Source organism: Conger conger, chromosome 17 (genome assembly GCF_963514075.1).
Source record: "Conger conger chromosome 17, fConCon1.1, whole genome shotgun sequence".
In the NCBI taxonomy this organism is placed as follows: Eukaryota; Metazoa; Chordata; class Actinopteri; order Anguilliformes; family Congridae; genus Conger; species Conger conger.
In genome coordinates, this window is record NC_083776.1 from 29,338,418 (window position 1) to 29,362,246 (window position 23,829).

Sequence of the window (23,829 nt, forward strand, 5' to 3'; positions counted from 1 at the left end):
ATGCTAGGGGGCGTTTTGCCCAGCCCTTTCCCCCGTTCTTCTAAAGATTTCAGGTTAAACTGTGCTTAAGAGTGTACTTAAATCGTATATAGCCTATTTTAAAATATTGGTTTTATAAAAATATGTTTCCAGTAGGCTATAGGCATATGTATCGAAACTGTATTGTGGACCACACCGGAGTCCCGCCAAATCTGGTACTCCCAAGGGAGCAGTTCTACGGAGCAGTTATGGTCCAGTCCACTTTCGGTTCAGTAGTATCTGGATTAGAATGAAAAGGCTACAACATCACATACTTAATCGATTGCGACAAACCGGTCCTGTTTGGTTGCTCTGTGGCGTTGCGCGCGGTCGCCACTCGCCAGAACCGTGGATGTCGCTTTAAAACGCAGTTCTGTGGTCGATTGGAATATATTCTCGCGATTTCTTGAAACGAGAGTAAATAGTCGCCATTTTTACGGAGTGAGGGTGGAAGAAAATTGCAAAGGAGAGTATCGTACAGTTAAGGTAGCTAGTTAGTTTACTAGCTACATATTTTGAACTGAACCTGAAGAATAAACCCCTTTATTACCATTTGCATTTTTTGGTTTCAACTTCAACCACACGATAATCGAAGAAGCCAAAAAGCCTGATCCGCAGCAAGCACGCCGTCGGGCCTTGGGGAACATAGCTAACCAGGCACATTGCATGTAGCTAGCCAGGTTGCTAGCGATCGAGTGGGGAAGCTCATCGATTCACTGATTTGCCCTCCCTGGAAAGCTAGCTACAATTTTGAGGACTGGCCACATTCTAAAATGATCATAGAAAACCTTGATGCCTTGAAGTCGTGGCTTTCAAAGACCCTCGAACCAATGTAAGTAACTTGATGTGATGTAGCTAAATCAGGTAGTTCATTGACGGATTGAGCCCAATGTGTATTTGTGGTAGTTAACCATGGACTAGCTAACGTTAGCCAGTCAGCATGCTACATAAAATAGCTAGCTAATAGCTAAGTTTCTTAGTTGGGTTTATACTGTACGCACAGTAACGTTAAGCCAGAGTGCCTAACTTGCTAGTCAAAGTTGGTTAACTTGATAGGGTACAAAATAGGTGAGAGATGCAGGTAATGGCTGCGACTAGCTAGCTAGATGCATCTTACGCGTTTTATAGTTCTATATTTGCTAATGTTAGTTCTGCAGCTTGATGGTTGATAGTTGGAGAATTGCTTGGGTTGCTAGTTATGGATGTGTGTATATTCGCTTTACATGCTTGCTGTAACTTTAGCTAGATAGACAACTATCCGATTGTAATCCACGTGCTTTTGCCCATCACAGTTATGTCGTTTGCTGTTCAGCGAAGCTAACGTTACAAGACGCTGCATCTTAATATTTAACTCCGAAAGTTACTATAAAATAATACTGTCTAGCTATATAACTTACTATATGACATACCGTTAGTTTAGTTGTCAGGCGGATGTCTGAACATTGACAAAGTTGAAGTTGGCTAGCTAACGTTACAGAATCGAAATGGCTTTGAAAGTCCACCTTAAAATTGGTGGACTTCTTAAAATTGTGTTACGGGATTATGTGCATCTGAGAGACCGGAACTGATGTGCTTCTGAAATGATTTGGATGAAGTATTACTGCACCCTTTTGCAAAAATCACGCTCCAAAAAGTTTTTATATGAAGCAATATAGCCTATTAAAATGGGACATTTTTAACTTCCCCGAAAAGATACAATTTAGATTGCAATTTCTCCCAGAGATGAAAAGGTCTCAAACCTTTAGACAGTTTGTTGCAGACCAGGTACTTGTGAACCTCTGACTCGATTTGGGTGAAATATTAGGGTAGTGTTTAAATAATCCCACTCCAAACTTTCTATGTAAGGTAATATACAACGATTTCTGCCAAAAATTAAAATCTCTCAAAACTTGTTCAAGACTCAACTTTTGACCCTGAAGTACCTTTGCTCTCTGCTGGTAGAAATATGACTGTAGCATTTCCAAATTATACCACTCCATTAGCTGCTGGATGGCTCTTTTGGTTAAAGCACCATGTTCTACTGTGGGTCACTACAGAGCAAGGAAGCATGGACCCCTAACAGAATTAACCTTCCTATAGCCTGGGCGATGCACTTGGCATTTTTGCATCGTCCTTTGGAGCTACTGGCCACAGTCATCACAGGAGTGGTCTGTATTTCATCAGAGACTGTGTGGCTCTTTTTTTTAAACTGAATCAGCCATCCAACAGCATGCAGTTGGATAATTTCAAACTTCTATAGTAATATTTCTCCCAACTGTGGTAAAAGGTACAGCAGGGTGTACCAATCAACGGATAGTGTGGTGGTTGACCTCTCCAATTTTGCTCCAAAATTTTGTAAATGTTCTTTATATATTCAATAGAGAACATGCAAAATTTCTGACACAATTTTCTGTGATCAGTCTAAATAGGACCTCAATTTACAGGAACATGACAGTTTATTTGGAGTGTCATTATTTGAAAATACTGCCCTAATGTTTACACCAAATCTGGTCAGAGCTACTTCAGGGCATGTGCCAAATGTTAGAGGTTTTGATCTTGGGAAGAAACTTTCAAAATGTGTTTATTTTTTTGTATTTTTAATTTTTTCTTCCAACAGGCATATTCAGGTTTACATGGATAATTTTCAGAAATTGGGTCTGTGGTTCTGTGAGACCTGTTCTCTTGTACCGTTTGATTAATGTTGTGCAATTCTGTATATTCTATTGTGAATGAGGATATTCACTGGAATTTGAGGTGTTCCTAGCTGTCTCACAGATAGACAGAACATTGACCTCCGTTGTTTACAGCAAGATTCCCTTTTCATGCATTTCTCAGGAGTCAGCTCAATTATGTATGCTTAAAATCCCCAGTCTCTCAAGTTCTCGTTTGCGAGTGGAGCAAGCAGCTCTTAGAATGTGGTTCTTCTCACTCTGCTCCTGAAGTCTGCAGTCGGTACTTTTGTGTATTCTGTTCCCTTGCTTTTTTTGCCCAGGGCTTCTCATATTGGTGAGCCCGTGGCCCAAAGTTTGCCCTAGTCCAAGCACATCCCCCTGCCCTAGTCGGAGAAGACGCAATGAGGGCAATAAAATATTAACTTGTATGTGGCTCATCACAGATGCCTCATCTGTATTAACAATATGAGAATTGTGGTAATAGATACTGAAGATAGAAAAATGCAGCATTCATTGTTTCAAACAGTCCTTAGGTTAGCTATTGTAAGTGACATTAATGCTACATTATCGTTCCCAGTCCAGACCTAATGCAATCTGAGTTTTGTTGGTGCACATTAGGACATGTTTTTTCAGTTTGCTTGTTAAATGACCAACTAACTAGCACTTGCTTGCTCCCCAGTGACCAGGATTTTGATAGTTTAGACTTTAACATTACTCACATTACCACGCCTGTGCATCCCCCGTTTCCTGGGTGTTTCATGAATAAATTGGTCAAGTGTAATCTGGAGGTCATTGCCAATAAAACCATAATAGTCCCTTTTCAGATTGTGTTCTTTTGATCCTCACACAGCTAATTTAATGAATAATAATGAAACATTTTTTGCATGAAGATTTTTTTCCTGACTGATTTTTGTAGTTTATATTCCCACTTCAAATTAATAATGACAAATTTTGTAAACTGCACAGTTTATAGATTTTTATAATGGTAATCTTCAAGCATTTTCTTTCACAAGGGTTTACAGACTTAATCTAGCCTAAGTACTTCTGTAAGCCATGTCTTTGTGAATCAACTGTTTTGTTCATAGCACTATTCCTTTCCTTGTTGCCGCAGCCTTGTCTGTCTCTGTCTGCATTGGTTTCACTGGTCATGGTGGAAACAATGGGAATTCTCATTTGGGGAGAAGCCTCCTTTCAGGTCCACATTTGTTCCACATTGGTAGCATTGCTGAATGTGTCGCTTTAGTCCCTGGATTATAAAGTTTCTGTTGTGCCTGGTCGGCAACATGTGTGATGCCTACCTGAAATGGAATTAACTTGTGTGGGTTTTATTTTTTTTATAATAACAAACTACATTGGCAAACTAAAGGTGACATAATTTTGCTGGGTCCTTTGTTTGTATTGCCTTTCAGATGTGATGCAGATCCTTCTGCCCTTGCAAAGTATGTGGTAGCCTTAGTAAAGAAGGACAAGACAGAGAAGGAACTGAAAGCACTATGCATTGACCAGTTGGATGTATTTCTTCAGAAAGGTAAGTTTGCTTTCTGCTTGCTTCTCAAACTCGGTAATCTGATCCCTGGCCCTTGCTTCCACCATATCTGGTGCATTTCAGTGTGACCTCTGTGTTCAGCCGCCAGCTGCGCATTCACACGTCGAGAAACTTCCGGTATGTTGTTTAGGACAAAGTTACGGTAAGAAAAGGGCCTCCAACCACTGGACTGAAGCAGCTGTCTATTTAGCTTCCTGTGCTGGATGACTTCGTCATAAACGAGTTTACTGCTGGAGTCTGTTGCTTGAACTGTCCCTGGTGAGCTAGCCTTTCGGTGAATAACGGCTTTCATTAGTGTTCCTGACCGCTTTGTTCCACGTTTTCAGTGCTGTTAACTCAGCAGCCCGTCACATCCACCAGAGGGCATGTCTTTATGACCCGGCTCGTGTGGCTGTATCTGCCCTCACTCCCTGATGGGGCCTTTGATGGGTTGAAGTCTTCTTAAACTTTTATTTGGCTTTCGCTTGAATGGCCATTAATCTTGTGTTCAGAATGACACTGCATAGTTTACAGTATTCTTCAATTTATCACCTCAGGATAAGTGAGTACACATCATGTTTACCAAAATATAGACCTTAAAAAGCAGCTTTTATTTATTTATTATTGTGGCTAGGCGAAGTTCTCCATACAAATGGTTTTGTCTCTTGACAATGTCATCTCTTCATAGTTGTGTTATTGGTCTCCACCGTCACCACCTCTGAGATTCTCCCCCCTTTCACTCTGGGGTGCACTGGGGGGCCAGTTAGTGTCGATGTGAAATGAAAAACGCTGTATCGCCCTCACACGCCCCGCTCCGTGTAATTCCAGAGACGCAGACGTTTGTCGACAGGCTTTTTGAAGCTGTGAACTCAAAGAGCTACCTACCTCAGTTTGAGCAGCCCTCCTCTACCACAAGAACGGAGCTTCACCAGAGGCCGGACAAAGAAGACTTGAAAAAAGATGAGGTAGGACCGTGCTGCCTGCCTTAATTGTCTGTGTGACATGTAATTCTGCCGTCTAGAATTTTCCATGTGACAGTTCAGCTGTCATATATTCCATGACCGATTGAAGGTTGTCAATAAGATGGATGGATGGGTGCGGATTCCTACCGCTGGTCTTGCTGGCTTGACCAATGCAGATACTGTTTTGTAACTGACTGGCACGGGGCGTTGATGCGTTAACAAATTATGCTCTTAAAATGGATACTGTGTGCAGGTGTTCAGTCAGATGTGGAAGCATTATCTGATAGTGAAACATGCAAAGGGACGCAAGGTGTTATTTTTGAGCAGTGGAACATAATGCAATCTCAGCAAATGTAGCCTGCTAAATGTGGACTGAATGAAACCGCAGCTGTGTGAGTGGTGTAAATGCAGCTACAGTTTTAACATCTTAAACTCTGTGTCTTGGTGTCCTGTAGCAGCAATGTAGCACAATAGTAGCAGTGCTACCGAATAGTCCAGTTTTACTATCATTCCAAGAAGCAGTAGATTCTGGCCAGATGGAAACCATTTTCCAAGTTGCTAAGTAGTTTTGAAATGTGATTTATGCTGAGGCAATACGTTTGCAGTTAAGTAGTAAAGTACTAACATATACAGTGTAGCCGCATATGTAATGAGGGGTGTTTAAGGGTAATTGTGCGGCACATTGATCTGCTTGTGGAACTGCATTTGGATGCAGTGCAGACTGTGGACATTTTGGGCCATTTACCCACACACCTCTCAGAATATATTAGGCTGTGCTGTGAGAGAATGTGCTCTCCGGGGCATTAATGTCGGTACTTAAGTGCACTTCAGGAGCATCAGTGAGGAGCACATTGCTGCACTTGTTTTGGGAATCAGTGGATGTGGAGTAGGTGTAATTAAGTTCACTTTGGGGAGATTTCATGTTGTAGTGATTAAATTATTTATAATCACTGCACTTCTCACTTGTGTTCAGACACACACACGCACTGTGATCAGAGGCGCGCACACGCTCTGTGTTCAGTAGTGTTCGGAGGCGCACACACATTGTGTTCAGTAGTGTTCGGAGGCGCGCACACGCACTGTGTTCCGTAGTGTTCAGAGGCGCGCACACACATTGTGTTCAGTAGTGTTCGGAGGCGCGCACACGCACTGTGTTCCGTAGTGTTCAGAGGCGCGCACACACATTGTGTTCAGTAGTGTTCGGAGGCGCGCACACGCACTGTGTTCAGTAGTGTTCAGAGGCACGCACACGCACTGTGTTCCGTAGTGTTCAGAGGCGCGCACACGCACTGTGTTCCGTAGTGTTCAGAGGCGCGCACACGCACTGTGTTCAGTAGTGTTCAGAGGCGCACACACGCACTGTGTTCAGAGGCGCGCACACGCACTGTGTTCAGTAGTGTTCAGAGGCGCACACACGCACTGTGTTCAGAGGCGCGCACACGCACTGTGTTCAGTAGTGTTCAGAGGCGCACACACGCACTGTGTTCAGAGGCGCGCACACGCACTGTGTTCCGTAGTGTTCAGAGGCGCACACACGCACTGTGTTCAGAGGCGCGCACACGCACTGTGTTCCGTAGTGTTCAGAGGCGCGCACACACACTGTGTTCAGTAGTGTTCAGAGGCGCGCACACGCACTGTGTTCAGTAGTGTTCAGAGGCGCACACACGCACTGTGTTCAGAGGCGCACACACGCACTGTGTTCAGAGGCGCACACACGCACTGTGTTCAGAGGCGCGCACACGCACTGTGTTCAGAGGCACGCACACGCACTGTGTTCAGTAGTGTTCAGAGGCGCGCACACGCACTGTGTTCAGTAGTGTTCAGAGGCGCACACACGCACTGTGTTCAGAGGCGCACACACGCACTGTGTTCAGAGGCGCGCACACGCACTGTGTTCAGAGGCGCACACACGCACTGTGTTCAGAGGCGCGCACACGCACTGTGTTCCGTAGTGTTCAGAGGCGCACACACGCACTGTGTTCAGAGGCGCACACACGCACTGTGTTCAGAGGCACGCACACGCACTGTGTTCCGTAGTGTTCAGAGGCGCACACACGCACTGTGTTCAGAGGCGCGCACACGCACTGTGTTCCGTAGTGTTCAGAGGCGCGCACACGCACTGTGTTCAGTAGTGTTCAGAGGCGCGCACACGCACTGTGTTCCATAGTGTTCAGAGGCACGCTCTCAGGGTGTGTTCAGTAGTGTTCAGAGGCGCCCTCTGAACTGCTGTTGCGAACTCAGTATTGTTGTGTGTTTCACAGCCAAACAAAGAGGATGAGAGGGAGAAGAAATTCTCCAGGAGGGTGAACCACAGCCCCCCGCAGTCCAGCTCGCGGTACAGAGACAACCGGTGAGAACGCCGTGGTACCACGGGCACGCACTTCTGCATATAAACAAACACACACACACACACAGGCTATAGGCAATACCCCCCCACCCCCCCCCTCTCTGCTGCCCTTAAGGGCCTTTTTGTCTCAAACTGACGAGGGGGCTGTTATCGGAATACTATTATACTACTCCTAAAGTAGTAGAAGCTCTTGTATTTTCTTTGAAACTGTTGCACTATGGGCTTTCATCCTAAGCTGGTCAAAAGGTGAATACCAGAACCAGTTCTTTCCTGACCTAAACCTTTGACACTTTAGAAACTGATATGACTAAGATGACTTTGTTACTAAGATGACTAAGGCTTTATCGTTTTGAAATATCATTGTTGCGATTGTATTTCATGAGAACAGCAATTACTTTTAATTAAAAAATTTTTTTTACATCTATTTCTTCTGCAGTATGTTTGGGTGAATTATTTTGACTTATTACCTTATTATTATTGAAAGTGTATTTTTTCCTGTAAGTTAATCAGTTTCCCCCCCCCCTTCCGTGGCCTGCATTAGACGAGGCGACGACCGCAAGAAGGATGACCGCTCCAGGAAGCGGGACTACGACCGCAACCCGCCGCGGCGGGACTCTTACCGCGACCGATACAACCGCCGGCGCGGGCGCAGCCGCAGCTACAGCCGCAGCCGCAGCCGCAGCTGGAGCAAGGACCGCCCGCGCGACCGCGAACGCGACCGCGACCGCGAGAGGGACCGCGACCGCGACCGCAGCCGGACCCGCTCCCGCAGCCAGAGCCGCACCAGGAGCCGAGGTGAGCCCCTCCGAGCCCCTCTGAGCGCCGACGCCAGGGCCAGACCGGCTCTGCTGATGCCCCAGACGTCTATTCTGTGCCCCGGTGCTCATGCTAAATTATATGCACTATGTCTAGAAACATTTCAATTTCAAGAACTGCTGTGGCAAATTTTGTGGTTATCGTTTTCTCAATTGTAGATTCGGCCTTCCAAAATTGTGACCACTGTTGTTGTCGTCGCTGATGATGTCGTCACTCTTGTACTTGGCCTAGATTGAAACTTTTCAGGAATGTGAGTGTTGGGGGCTTGTGCCCCCGTAGAGTCCAGAAATGTCCCTAGTAGTCTGAAGTACCTTTTACTTCTCTGGAGAGGAAAATAGCCTTCAGGCCAGGAATGCCTGACAACTACTGCTGCTACAATGAAAACTATGAAAGAGTATCTGCCGAAATGCCACTGTGGTACTGAGCAAAGTGCAACAAACATGTTTTTTTTAGTCCAGGTCTGTCTACCATTGACTGCTACTCAGACAAATTAATAATATTTTTTTTTATTCAGTTGAAGCTGAAGATCGGTCCACCTGAAGCGCTTTAAACAGAAAGAGGAGCGAAGCGCTGTTGTAAATGTGTAACGTGGTTGTGATCCCTAAAGGGCGCTGCGCTGTGATTGCAGAGAAGGACGGCGGGAAGTCCAAGTACGAGCACGAGCGGGCGGAGCGCGGCGAGCCGGCGGAGAGTTACACCCCGGCGCCCCTGGTGGCGGGAGGACCGTCCAGCCACTTCCCCGTGCCCACGCTCAGCAGCACCATCACCGTCATCGCGCCCACGCACCACGGCAACAGCACCACAGAGAGCTGGTCCCAGTTTCACGAGGACCGCCCCCTGGAGCACGGCTCGTACGGCAGGGGACCCCCCCCGCGCAAGCGCTGCCGTGACTACGACGGTAACCCGGGACGCTCCCTTTACTGTGACGTCAGCGTCGGTACTGTGACACGCCGAGTACGTGTCCAATCACGTGTCATGACGGAGTCTGGCTTCAGAGTAGTGTGTACCTGGGAAAGTGGTGCGTCTGAGTAGATCTGAGGTGGGCAAAGAGGGCCGTATCCATTTCTGGATTTCATACCAACTTGGCATTAATTACATAATTAGCCTTTTATGCCATCTGACATTTTAGCTACAGTGCATTTCTTGAAGAATGACAGCCGAAGACTGCTCGTGTCCCCTGTTTTACTGTGAGTTGGAGCACACTTAAAGACAAATGTTAGAGAACAAAAACGGACATTTTGACGTTCCTAAGAGTTACCTACATATATCGTTGACGTGCAGGGTTGCAGCGTAGTGTTGTGGGCTAGACGCTGCAGATTCAGTTCCCAAGTGCAGCTGTACTCTTCAGCAAAATCTGAGTTCCTACTGTAATTAGATCTAAATGGATTGCGTATAAAAACAAAAAATGCTGAATCTTGAGGCATGCACCATGATAGTGGTATCTGATTGTCACTTTGCTGTCGCTGCAATAGTGTTGGCTTCCTATGTTAAATGCACTTCTGTAAGCTTATTTGGTTAAAAGCATCTGCAGAATGGCTAATATGTAAGGTAACGCAGCTATGCTAGTACATTATGCACATCATTAACTAGACATTATTACAAGACATTACTGTCACTCGGAAGACACCATCAGGAATACGAAAGTGCCGCGGTGCAGTTTTGCACCTGTGGCTGTTTGGACAAGGTTGCTAATGAAGGTTATCATTCACTCGGCACCATTTTGTGTAACTTATGTCGGGCAACTTTACCTTCCATTATCGGCTCCTGCAGCGTTGCTAATGTGCACGGTGTGTCCGTTTCCCTCTCCAGAAAAAGGCTTCTGCATGCGCGGAGACATGTGTCCCTTCGACCACGGCAGCGACCCCGTGGTGGTGGAGGACGTCAACCTTCCCAGCATCCTCCCCTTTCAGGGCCAGCCCCTTCCCGTGGTGGACGGCCCGCCCCCTCCCGGGCTCCCTCCCCCTCCTCCTCTGATGACGCCCCCGCCCGTCAACCTGCGGCCCCCCGTGCCGCCCCCGGGCACCCTGCCCCCCAGCCTCCCGCCCGTCGCAGGTACGCCAGACCACGAGACCGCGCGCACGCCCACATCGCTTTAACAGTGTTCATTACAGGGGTGTTCACCTCCAGTCCGGGGTGGCTGTAGTGTCTGCTGGTTTTCTGGTTTCCTTTTGATCCAGCAGACCAAGTTTTGGCCTTGGAAACCAGGGCCTTGATTCACGAAGCTGGATTACCGTTAGCTGGATAACTACACAGAGTAAAACCAGTAACCCTCCCAAATCTGGAACATCTGAATGAAATCTGCGCGTAGTTTTGCAAAGAGCTGTTATCCAGCTAACTCGCTCAGGCTGCTTCGTGAAATGCCCTTCAGGTGTGTAAAAGACAGAGAAACAGACTGGTCCTACAGTTCTCTGCATGCTGATGATGTGGGACTGCACACTGGTCCTACAGTTCTCTGCATGCTGATGACGTGGGACTGCACACTGGTCCTACAGTTCTCTGCATCTCTTTGCCCCTCCAGGCCCGCCTCCGCCCCTCCCTCCCCTGCAGCCCTCTGGGATGGATGCCCCGCCCAGCTCCATCACCAGCTCGGTGCCGACCATCGTCACGTCAGGGGTGCACCACCCCCCTCCCCAAGCCCCGCCCCCTCTCCTCACATCAGGTGAGCCCCCCCCGCAGTGGAGGTTGCAGGTTTGATTTCTGTTTGTGGGCTGATGTGGCGGTACTTCCGTCAATGTCCCTCTACCGTTTCATCACCTTCATTCTACTGTAGAATTGTCCAACACAGGCCAGAGCCTGTTCACTGGAGCCTTGTCACCCTTGAAAATTATTGGCCTATTTCATGACGTTTGTGTTCCATTCTTCCAAATGTTCTGTTTAATTGGCTTTAATACAAAACAGGCCAGAGTGGCATCAGGCTTGTTCAGCATTGCAGCATTATTTTCAAGATTATGAAACCAAATGTTGCAAAACTATTTTTCGATAAAGGGCACAACTCCAATGCTGTTACTAAATTGTAGCAGTTTGTTTTCTCGGCCATGTGTCAAGTTATGTTCCGGGCACACTGAGAACAGTGGCGAAATGTGTGAAACAAGACAAAACACAAACTTGAAAAAGTAGCTTGTGCAATATTTAGAAAATGTCATTTCTTCAGTCATAATGAATTCCGCATGCTTATCCCTTCCCGTGCTGTCTCCTTTATCCTTTTACTCACAAGTTCCACAGAGAACGCGGATTACAATCTTTTTCTTGCATTTCACGCAGTGGTCATTGTGTGTCACTGCCATGTCATTTATTCAGAGAATATTCAAAATCCTTTTCAGTGGAAAAACTATAAATTATGTCGGTGGCGTTGTCCGTGTGGAGTCGGCCTGTAAATCTCATTTTGATAACTACAGCGCCCACAATTACTCCCCCCCCCCCCCCCCCCCCCAACTCTAGTCCTTATCTTCATCAAACCATTGCAGTGAAGTAATTATTTGATGGTTCAATGATTATAATATTTTTGTTGCCAATCGTAAGCGGTTCACATCAACGCTGGTCATTCAGGTGCAGAATAGCCTGTTGGAAGAGAGAGACACATTCCCTTCTGGCTTCCAGTACCAGATTCCTATTGGCATAAGAAAAATGTCAGAAGCTGCCTGTATTTTTTTTAATTTTTTCCAGAGATTTTCTTTTTTAGAATTAAGGCAATTGTTTCAAGCCCAAATACATAGGAAAATATTGTGGAAGTGGGAAAGTTGCGTGACCGATTATAAGTGGCACGATACAAAAATAAAGCCTGGTGAGATTGACGTGGAATGTCCGCACTGTGTCAGGGTTTCTGAAGAGTGAGGGCTTGCTGAAATGACGAGCCGTGTTTCCATGGCGCTCTCTCTCGCCCCTCAGACTCGTATGAACCCGACGTGTACAACCCAGAAGCCCCAAGCATTACCAGCACCAGCCGGCCCATGTACAGGCACCGCGTGCACGCCCAGAGGCCCAACCTCATCGGCCTGACCATGGGGGAGGTGGACCTGCACCCCAGAGGTACCATAGCCCTGCGTATATCTCCCTTCTCTCCCCTCTGCTTCTTCCTCTCTTTTTTCTCTCTTTCCTAGTACAGATGATATTTTGGGCGTTTAGTGAAATGAAATGACTTTGTCCTACAGAAGCTTTATAAAACGGTCTTCTCACTTGCAGAACTTACACCATTTGCTATGCACTTCAAAGAAAGCAGCATAGATATGTTGCAGTTGGCCAGACACGTGCACTTTTTATAAATATGATGACGTAATGTTTAGTAGCGGCGAGCGTTGTCGCTGTTGCCTGCGCAGCAGCTGCTGGCTCGCTTTTGGGTTTCGGGTTTCAGGGTTTGTGTCATCGCTGGGTTCCGCCCGGCCCTCTGCAGAAGTAGAGAAGCGAGGAGCTGTCCGGTGCGTCTCGCATCCTGACCTCATCTGACATCTTTCCGTTTGTCTTCCCAGAAAAGCCCATGAGCAACAACAACATGAGGATAGTGGTGGAGTCGGACCCTCGGAAACGGCCCGGGGGTCTCATGGATGGAGGGCTCCTCCCGAAGAAGCCCTGGTTTGACAAGTACGTGCCACCCCTTAGCCTCCCTGTTTCAGAGCCCTGGCTTTCCACTCAACCGGATGTTTCATTAGGGCTTGTAGTCTGGGCTTTTCAGGTCAATATGACAGGGTTTGGTTAAGGTTTGAGGAACTGATCGATTAAGGTATTAGGAACTCTAATCTCTGTCTATGACTGCTGGTCACCTCTTGAGGGCAGTGTTGTGCAACAAACCTGCTTTGCGTCTCATACAATCAGCATCTGTAACTTTTTTTCTTTGCAAACTGTTTGTATGTTAAGCATATACTAATTACATTTATTATTTGTATTTGTAATTTCATACTTAATTAAACACTGTGTAGGGCAGTATAGGCGATTTTCATGCATTTCATATTTTTGCTGTGTCTACTAATATTTCATACTTCTATTTTATGATCAGCTGATTCTGTCATGGGAAAATGCTCACTCCTGCTATCTATATTCATATGGCATATTTTGTAAAACAATATGATATTGTCAATATGCCAATAAACAAATGTAATTTTCCTTTCTTGTGGAGTTATGTCTGACAATAAGCGGTAGCTGTGAACATTGTTCTTTAACAAGAACCACAGTGGAAATAAGTCTTGACATCTTTGATGTTCTTTTTATTGTGCAGGGACGTTGGGGAAGTACCCATGTATTTGTTCCTTTGAAAGTGAATTGTCAAATAAACTAAACTAAATACTTCCATTTACAGCTGAATTCAAGTTTGCGTTTATTCTCCATAGACATGGCTTTAACAAGCCGAATCATCAAGGATTTCACAAGAAGATGGCGTCTCTGAACGCCAAGCTGGACGTGCGACAGATCCCTGCCGAGATCAATAACATCAGCAAACTGAACGAACACTTCAGCAAGTTTGGAACCATCGTCAACCTGCAGGTGAGTTTGGGTTTGCCTCTCAAAAACCCAGACATTACTACTTATTTCAGAAAGGCCAAATGACTCTGTGCAACTCAGAACAGCTTCTTTCAGGCCTGCTGCCTGTGAAATTACCCACATTAGGCTGAGTTAGGCAGCGAAAACAGGGCATGCATATGCCAGTTGCAAAGTGCTTTTATGAGGATAAAGTCTTACTCGCTTGCATTTTAGGTTCAGGGAGTTGTCGCAGATGTTTGATTTTTTATTCGGTGACCTCATTTTCACCTGCCTCAGTTTTGGCCATTCATACTGAGAAAGATGAACGAAGAATACATTGTTTGAATTTACACCCTCCCTTGTCTGTTTTTTGAACAAAGTGCCACCCGTTCATATGTATTCACTATTGTAGCACAAGGTCTGGCGTGCCGGGTTGCTTCTTTGGTGTATTTTACCCATGTATGCATGTTGTGGGTGTTTAGTGACTTTAGGGTTCAAAGGGAATATGCCACCTCCCCAACGTTTCCTCTCACGAGTCTTATGTTCTTCTTTGTTTTTGTAACAGGTGGCGTACCAGAACGACCCAGAGGGGGCGCTCATCCAGTTCTCCAATCACGAGGAGGCCAAGCGGGCCATCCTGAGCACCGAGGCAGTGCTCAACAACCGCTTCATCAGGGTGTACTGGCACCGGCCCGACATGCAGCCCCCCGCCCCCCTGCAGACGGTACGCCCGCCCCCTGCCCTGTCTCCCTGCCCTGTCTCCCTGCCCTGTCTCCCTGCCCTGTCTCCCTGCCCTGTCTCCCTGCCCTGTCTCCCTGCCCTGTCTCCCTGCCCTGTCTCCCTGCCCTGTCTCCCTGCCCTGTCTCCCTGTCTCCCTGTCTCCCTGCCCTGTCGCCCTGCCCTGTCGCCCTGCCCTGTCTCCCTGTCTCCCTGTCTCCCTGTCTCCCTGTCTCCCTGTCTCCCTGTCTCCCTGTCTCCCTGTCTCCCTGTCTCCCTGCCCTGCCCTGTCTCCCTGCCCTGCCCTGTCTCCCTGCCCTGCCCTGTCTCCCTGCCCTGCCCTGTCTCCCTGCCCTGCCCTGTCTCCCTGCCCTGCCCTGTCTCCCTGCCCTGCCCTGTCTCCCTGTCTCCCTGTCTCCCTGTCTCCCTGTCTCCCTGTCTCCCTGTCTCCCTGTCTCCCTGTCTCCCTGTCTCCCTGTCTCCCTGTCGCCCTGTCGCCCTGCGGCTCCGTTTGTGGCATAAGGGAATATGGAACACAAGATGGCTCCTGATTTTGTAGACTTATTTAGCAGAACTTTGTCGCATTCTTTTAGATTTTGACTACAATGCGAGGCATCCATAATAAGCTAATCAAAGAAACTGCTGTTCTGTTGCTCATGCAAGTGTTTAGAAATGTCTGACATCTCTGGCTTTGGATAAACTCACTTCAACCAAATGAGGTTTTTTTTTTTGTTTTATTTCTTTATTTACTTACGCACTCACTCACTCAGCTGTAGCTAAAGTAAGGAGGCAGCGGTTTTTAAGTTAACCCCGTCACCTCAATGACGACCGTGCGGTGCGTGTTTTCTCCCAGGGTGTGCAGATGCCTCCGCAGCTCCCGGTCACCGCTCTGAAGCAGTCTGTGAAGGACCGCCTAGGCCCCATTCCCACCAGCGACTCCGTGCCCTCGCAGGACCCTAACCAGGCTGCCCAGGTGTGTCCGGCAGGGCTGGCCCCCTGTGGAGAAGCGTCTCCTCAAACGCCTGTGATGGGGTGTTATGAAATGACATTTTTTAATCGTAACAATTGATTTAATGTATTTGCAGAATGCAGCAAAAATGTCTGTGAAGGACAGATTGGGACTTCCCGCAAAGCCGGCAGTTCCTGGCGGAAAGGTACTGCATGATCTTTGTCCACATTTTAGGGAGTGTTTAAGTGTGTGTGTGTGTCTGTCTGTGTCTGTGTCTGTGCTGATTAATCTGTGCTGGTTTACAGGTGTTCTCCACGTCCACGGGACTGACGAAAACCGTGTACAACCCAGCGGCACTGAAAGCAGCGCAGAAGAGCCTGCCCTTCTCCAACGCTGCCTTCACAGAGGAGGCTCTCAAGAAGAAGCAGGTGATGAACGCCATTCAACCTTTACTCTCAGAAAAGTTACAATAAGCTGTAAAAGTTTCTAACAAACCCAGTCCAGTAAATGGACAATAGCTGTAATTCTGCTAATTTCCACATTCAAAATGGAAGCTGTGAAAATGCTTGGTCTTTCCATATGAACTTAATGAAACACACTTTTTTCCCCCCGTATGAGAACTGCTGCCCATGCGGTGTTATATCACGGTGCTCTGTGACTGTAGTGGCTCTGGCGTTATTTTTGTAGGAGGCTCTGAAGCTTCAGCAGGACGTCCGGAAAAAGAAGCAGGAAATTCTGGAAAAACACATCGAGACGCAGAAGGTGGGTTTGTTTGTGGCAGCTTGGGAGTTCTGGACAGAATTTTATTTTATAAATCGCACTCAGAACCATGTACATTTTTTAGGGAATTTTGTCTGGAAGTAACTTAAAGGTACAATGGGTAAGATTTGTGTTAAAACATTGTTACAAGACCATTATAAATCCCTTCCTATCATTGAACAAGACTCACTGACATACTGACTCACCCTCTGCCTGTGTTTATCGTCCTTTTGTCCTTAGTTTCTAAACATACTGTTGACGGGTGTACAAGAATTCAAGCTCATTGGTTGAAAATCGGTTCTAATTGCCACAGCCAATGGCGTGGGGGCTTATTCTGATTGTTTGCATGTTGCTGCCAAAATTGCACTCAAGACAAGCTTTCACTGAAACTCTGTATACTATTGCTTATTATCCAAGCAAAGACTACATATCTAGTTAAAAAAACTATACCATAGATAGCCCCACAAATTTAGAAACATCCAGGCAATACAAACATAGTAGCAAGTGTTGCGAGCATAGTTGCTCAAGCGTTGAATATTAGCAAATTCGGCAAGATAACTAATGGCTCATTTGCTTGTTGCTACTGGTAATGAACTGGTATCGTTTTATAAGTAGATCTATGTTCTACGCTTGGATAATAAGCAATAGTATACAGAGTTTCAGTGATTGTTTGTCTGCATTTTGGGTAGCTACACGTTCCTTTGATCTCTTTAGGTCTTCAATCATGCGTGTTTAGCTATACCTTTATTTGTCTCAAACTGTAAGTTGCAGTTGCATCATTTGTTGTACACTATCATATCTTACTTATATAGCAAGCTAGTTCCATAGTCAAATAAGTTGCTTGCTCATAAAATAGTTGGTTAGCTATATAGTGAAAACTTCAAAAAGACAAAAATATAAATAGTGTTGTGCAGCACACTGAGGTCAACACAGTGCATGTTGTCGTTTGAGGGTGTTTGTTGCCTCTCTTGACTGTTAGGAGTCCAAAATTACCTATTGTTTGCCGAAGTGAATGCATTGGTGGTGCATTCTGTTTGCGTTGTCAGTTGCTGATCTCCAAACTGGAGAAGAATAAAAGCATGAAGCCCGAAGACAAGGCAAAGGTGATGGAGACGCTGACCATGCTGACCAAAAGCATCACCAAACTGCAGGCCGAGATCAAGGCCTTCTCCAGCGGCAACGCTCCCAAGGTGGTGAAGAGCAAAGCTCAGGTGAGACTTCACTGATGCCCCAGGATCACATTACCAAATGAATGATGACTTTGCAAGAGCGCTCATTTTCACTTTAGTTTTAAAACGATTTTGGATCACTCTTTGGCCAATAAAGGGTAACGGAAATGTTTTTAACATAGTATCAACTTGGATTTTGTTGTGTTCGTACGAATGTATTTGTTTGAATTAGCGTTGTAAAGGTGTAAACGTGTGTTTTTGCTAACCCACCGCAGGCGCAGAAGGAGCTTCTGGACACGGAGCTGGATCTGTATAAGAAGACGCAGGCCGGGGAGGATATCGCTCAGCTGAGGATAAAATACACACAGCTGCAGCTGGAGGTGAGTGCACACAACGCAGGTCCTCCATAGGCCACACGGGGGCAGTCCTGCGCTTGTTTTCAGGGACAGAATGCGCGTTCCGCTCGGACGGTTTAACAGCCTGGTCTCCACCGAGCTCCACAAGATTTAGTGTGTAAATGTTCTGCTTGTCGCAAACGAATTAAGTTTTAACCACGATGGACAGAGCTGGTGTCCTGGGACCTTCTGAAGCTTGTGACCGCATGGTCACTGTCTGTGGTGATTGTCTGTTCAGTGTTTCGGTTTAAGCGCGCTGTGCTGATGTGTAGTGTATGACCTGCAATAATATCTCAGTAAGAGGACTCCCCTAGACCTGGGCTAAAACCCGGAACCCTCCCAAATCTTGAACATGGACTGAAGTAAGAGGAGCTGTTCTGGGTTTTACTCCGCAAAGGGAAACTCCAGCCAACTCTGTAATCCTGGTTTGAGTAATACCCCCGACGGTTGCCCTACCCTGTTCCCGGAGATTTCCGTTCTGTAGGTTTTCATTGCAACTTTTGCACACGTGATTCTACTAATTATCAGCTTTACGAGATCTACCTGTTGAATGAGGTGTGGGTTGTTATGGTTGGAGTGAAAAGTGACCTGTGACAGTTAAAACGTGACAGTTAAAATGTGTAACTGATTAAAGTTGTGATGCGTCTTAAAGATGATTAACGGCGTGGTCCGTTGCATTTCCCTCCCCAGGCTGCGAAGCGGGGGATTCTGGCCTCGGCGCGTGGGCGTGGGGGCCACGCCCGGGGCCGCGGGTCCCATCGCAGCAGGGGCCGGGGCATGCGTGGGCGAGGCAGGGGGGTCCCCACCCACGCTGTGGTAGACCACCGGCCCCGGGCGCTGGACATCGCGGGGTTCTCCGAGTCCGACAGGGTGGACCTGCTCCCACACTTTGCTGTGAGTACAAACCAGACACGCAGAAGCACTCCAGGCCAACAGGGGGAGCTGTGTCTTGTGTACAATTAGACCAGACTGTGTCAGTGCTAGGCAAAGAGCCCTGATGATACAGATTTTATGTGTGATAGCCTATAGAAAAGGTTTGTGTGCAGTAAAGGTCACACGGTAAAATGTATAACATAATGCTAATTGTCATAATAGAGGAGCAAGATTGAGTTTCTGAATCATATTTTTGGCACTGTAAAATATCTGAGGGTATATTTTTGAAAGTAAGCATGTACTGTAAGCATGTCCAGGTATGTACAACCTCAGAGCTAAGTAAAGGGCATGGGAAAAGTCAGTTTGTTTATCTGAGACACAGGTTTGGAAAAGGCTAGTTTCCAGTCAGACGCAGAAGATGGACAGTGCAGCCGCTAGCATGCTAATGACTCCTGTGCTGTGCTCTGACCACCATAGCTCATCCATAGAGCGTGAAAGCACATTGTGTGGGAAGTGCTGCTGAAGTTGTCTTTGTCATTGTTGTTGTTGCTGCAGCAATTTGGTGAAATTGAAGACTGCCAGATTGACGACTCCACTCACACCGCGGTCATCACCTTCAGCAGCCGCGTGGAGGCGGAGCTGGTGAGTGCGGTCACGCCCACTACTATCTGTAGGCTGCAGGGTTGGCAGTTACATTTCAATTCTGTCAACTCGGTCAGTTGAATTCTAATTCAATGAATTGGAAAACCCCCTTAGAATGTTCAGTGTGGCACAGTTGAAATGGAATTGGAAAATGTGTTTTATTTTTTTATTATTGTTTTTAATGATTATTATTATTTATTTATTTTTTGTGTGATGGTTTGGTGTGTTACTGTCGTGCCTCGTGGCTGAAGAAGAGCTCAGTGGTTGGTATAGAATGTTGTTGAAGAGCTCAGTGATTGGTGTAAAATGTTGTTGAAGAGCTCAGTGATTGGTGTAAAATGTTGACCGGTGCTGTGTGCGTTTGCAGGCTGCAGTTCATGGGCTGAAGCTGAATAATCAGGAGCTGAAGCTGGCCTGGCACAAGCCTGCTGTTCCTCTCAGCACTGCTGACCCAGACGAGCCCGAAGCCGAGGAAGAAGAGGTCAGTATGTATGGACACACGCACACCACACGCACACCACACACCACACACACACCACACGCACACCACACACCACACACACACACCACACACCACACACACACACCACACACCACACACACACCACACACCACACACACACCACACACCACACACACACCACACACCACACACACACCACACACAACACACACAACACACACAACACGCACCACACACGCACCACACACGCACCACACACGCACCACACACACACACCACACCACACACACACACCACACACACCACACACACACCACACACACACCACACACCACACACACCACACACACACCACACACACACCACACACCACACACACCACACACACACACACACACACACTCCCTCTTGTACACATGCATAAGCACGTGCAGGCTCACACACACACACACACCCCACACACACCACACACACACCACACACCACACACACCACACACACACACCACACACATACCACACACACACCACACACACACACCACACACACACCACACACACCACACACACCACACACACACACCCTCTTGTACACATGCATAAGCACGTGCAGGCTCACACACACACACTCACGCATTCTGACGCACCACTCACGCATGCAGACGCGTGCGCTCACAGGAGCGTGTTCATAATCACACGCTCGCTCACGCTCCCCCGTCTGCCCCGTCTCCCTCAGTTCCCGGAGCAGTCCCTGGTGGACGACGCCCTGCTGCAGGACGATGACGAAGAGGACGATGACAACGAGCCGCGGTCCTGGCGGAGATGAAGAGCGTTTCCCTCCTTTTCCAAACGCTTGTTTTTAACAGCGAGTTGCATTTTGATTAAAACTTAACATTTAATACCTTTTGGAAAGCAAGTACTACTACTAAGAGTACCAAGTGTGAGTTTAAGTGTAAATATAGCAGGAGTTGAGGAGAGCTTTTTACATGATGTTCAGTAGTCTTCTGTGGCTACTCATTTGTTTTGTTTAGTTTTTTTCCTTTTTTTTCCTTTTAATTTGGTCTAATAGATCTGACCAGATTTATTTTATTGACATGGTTCCATACTATGGAATGGATATATGTTGATTACCTTGATGAATGTGTGAAGCTTAGAGACACCATGAGACTCTTTGAGTAAAGTTAACTAAAGTTGCAAAGTAGGCTTTACTGTGTATAATTAGCCTTTTGGTAGTTGCTTTTGTGTACATATTTTATGTATGAATTTTAATGATTTGTATGATGGCTTTGCTTCAACCCTTTCTGCCTTTATTTTGAAATGTAACAATAAAGAATTGAAATGGTCTGAAAATCAACTGCAAACAAAAAAGTAAAAACAAAAAACAAAAAAAAACATTTGAAAGAATAAGGCAAAAAGAGAAACTACACTTCAAAGAAAAAAAAAAAAAAAACGCAGAAAAAAATTAAGACCATTTCAAAACCCCCACCCCCCTTTCCACAAAAAGAGCAAAAATCCATCCATTTACCCCCTCCCCTTGTGTGTGTGTGTGTGTGTGTGTGTGTGTGTGTGTGTGTGAGTGTCTGTATGTATGTGTGTGTGTGTGTGAGCGAGCCTGTATGTGTGTGAGTTTCTGTATGTGTGAGAGTGTGAGAGAGCCTGTATGTGTGTGAGTGTGAGAGAGCCTGTATGTGTGAGTGCCTGTTTGTGTGCGCACAAGAGTGACTGCGAACAAATCTCAGTGGAACAATGGTAAGGACCATCCGTACATTTCTACTCTAACTCATTTCAGGTCCACGTTTGAGCCCTGACCAGTGAATACTACTAAGTGTGTGTTTTTCAGGAACGATATGATGCAACCAGTGATTGTGTGTGGTAGAGATCAGCCAGGGGACATTGTGCAGAGTGAAATGGGCTATCTGTGTTAAGGTATGTGTACACTACACACCCATAATTGAGTGGGGGAAAAAAAAAAACAACAAAAAAAACTATTAAATAAGATTGTTATTGTTTTTTTTACTTCAAAGATGTTCCTTATCAGCACCAACCAAACGGAACTTCCTGTCTGGGAAAACTTGGGCGCTGTTGAAGAGGATGAGCATGGAGAGTTGGATCCATGTGAAGTGAAGGTAACATTGATACAACTATGCATTTGCTTGCGAGCTATTTTAAGCCATAGACCATAATGACATTTATTTAAAGTAGTATTATACTGTATTGTATTTCACCAACAATAACTAGAAGTTATTAAGTAATCTTCATTTTGATTAGATTTTTCAGTCAGTATTTAATCCAGCAGTTCAGGAAAATGCAGATTTGCAGCCTCGTCTAGAGCATGGCGTTTAGGGGAAACGTGGTTTTTAGGAACTCCGCGCAGGCTGGTGAATCTCCTAAAGACTTGGGGAATACGCGGCGCTCCCGTGAGTTTGTGTGGTCTCCAGCCTCCTCGGTCTGTCACTTAGTCATCAGTGTGCGCCCTGCAGCTCCGGCCCCCCGCGGTGACGGATGGTCCCGCGCGCTCTTCCCAGCAGCCCCTGTCACGCCGCATTTGCATAGGAGAGGATGGATAACCAAATCAGAGCGCCGCCTTGAAGCCGGCCTGTCGCACCGCTTCTCGGGCTAATTGTGAAAAATATGATTTGCTCGCCCTCCTCCCGTGTGTTACTGGGCCTCCCCTCCCCCCTCTCACACACACACTCACACACACACGCATACACACACACTCATGCACTCACAGCACCTGAAAGCTGCCTTCTTGCCCCCGAACCCCCCCCCCCCTTGCCACATATGCACACATGTATGCGAAAATGCACACGAACACATTCAAACGCACACTTACTTTCCTGAACTCCCCCCCCACCCCGTACACGGCCTTTACGCACGGGGTTTCACCTCCCAGCCACTCCCCTGAGGTTACTTAGTCCGGCCCCCCAGCTGTGAGTGACAGTCCGTCTCCATCTTACCGGCCCCGCTGGCCCCGCCTCCCGCACGCACGCTTCGGGGGAACAAAAGGAGGGAGGAGGTGGAGGAGCCCAATTTGCCGTGTGTTTGTAAAGGTGTAAATCCTGCCCGGACCGGCCCGCTGTGATCCGTCTCCTGGTCCCCTCTGCTCTGGAGTAATGGCCTCTGTGCAGGGGTCAACACCGCCATGCCAGTTCTGCTGCCTCCACTCTCATTTCACACTGTTCAACTGGCTTTCTCCTGTTTAATTACATTTTATTTTGTATTTGTTTTTAAAATGCTTGTTTTTATTTCTGTTCATTCTTCATTGTATTACTATGATGGTAAACTGAACTGGTTTGCCAATTCCGCACTTTATCAGTATAAGCCATATTCTTGGAGACAATGGACATACACCTATGTATGAAACTTCATGTGTATGGATGGAAAGGGCTCCAAATGTTTCCCTGTTCATTGGGGGTTTTTCATTTACTTGGGTTTTTTTTACTTCATAATGTGTGACATTCCCGTGAGGTTTAGCATGAAGCTCAGTGTGTCATGTGATCCCGGCCTGATCCACAGCCTGTTAAACTTTGTGTTTGCGTCCCTTTGTGTGTTTTTTTTTTTTTGGTCCCCCCCCCCATTTCTTGGAAAAGCTTGAGAATTTGAAACTTTGCACTTTGAGAATCCTTTTTAAAGGGGGCCCTTTTTAAATTGGCTGCAGTGCCATTTGCATGATAATCACAGCTACTTCTGTCATCTGAATTACACCTTCTAGTACTTTCTGCTCAGGCACCAGAATTCATTTTCTTTTATATTCTTTCCTGCAATGTGATTGAAATATTTCTTTAATCAGACATTATCACTTTTTTTGTGCCTGTGATGTTGTGATTTGAACATGCATCAGAATGTTTGATTGAGCATCTGTGTCAGGATATTTGACTTTTTCCCCAAATAAAGAAAATTATTTGTTTGAGAATCATCTTGCAAGTGTTTTTCCTTTACCATTGCCTGTACCCTGTACCCTACACCAAAACTAAATTAACATAAATATAGTTCCCAAAAGATGTAGCTGAACAAGCATAGCATAGCAAGCGTAGACATAGCAATATTGTTTTTATTGAATGGATTATATTGAAGAGCAGAAGGAAAGGCATCC

General features: G+C 46.4%; 1 protein-coding gene across 1 annotated transcript; it reads left to right on the forward strand.

Annotated features, from left to right (window-relative positions):
- The first annotated feature begins 264 nt into the window (after positions 1–264).
- rbm26 (RNA binding motif protein 26) lies at positions 265–23,649 on the forward strand. Its single transcript, XM_061226593.1, has 24 exons — positions 265–850; positions 4,079–4,197; positions 5,023–5,159; positions 7,418–7,506; positions 8,045–8,298; positions 8,927–9,217; positions 10,129–10,371; positions 10,838–10,978; positions 12,205–12,345; positions 12,783–12,894; positions 13,638–13,791; positions 14,333–14,491; positions 15,338–15,457; positions 15,570–15,638; positions 15,739–15,861; positions 16,121–16,195; positions 17,239–17,403; positions 17,637–17,741; positions 18,447–18,650; positions 19,185–19,271; positions 19,639–19,752; positions 20,470–21,659; positions 21,758–21,859; positions 22,200–23,649. The coding sequence occupies exons 1-22, from the start codon at positions 792–794 to the stop codon at positions 20,557–20,559; spliced, it is 3,051 nt and encodes a 1,016-aa protein (XP_061082577.1). The 5' UTR covers positions 265–791; the 3' UTR covers positions 20,560–21,659; positions 21,758–21,859; positions 22,200–23,649.
- Positions 23,650–23,829: the final 180 nt, after the last annotated feature.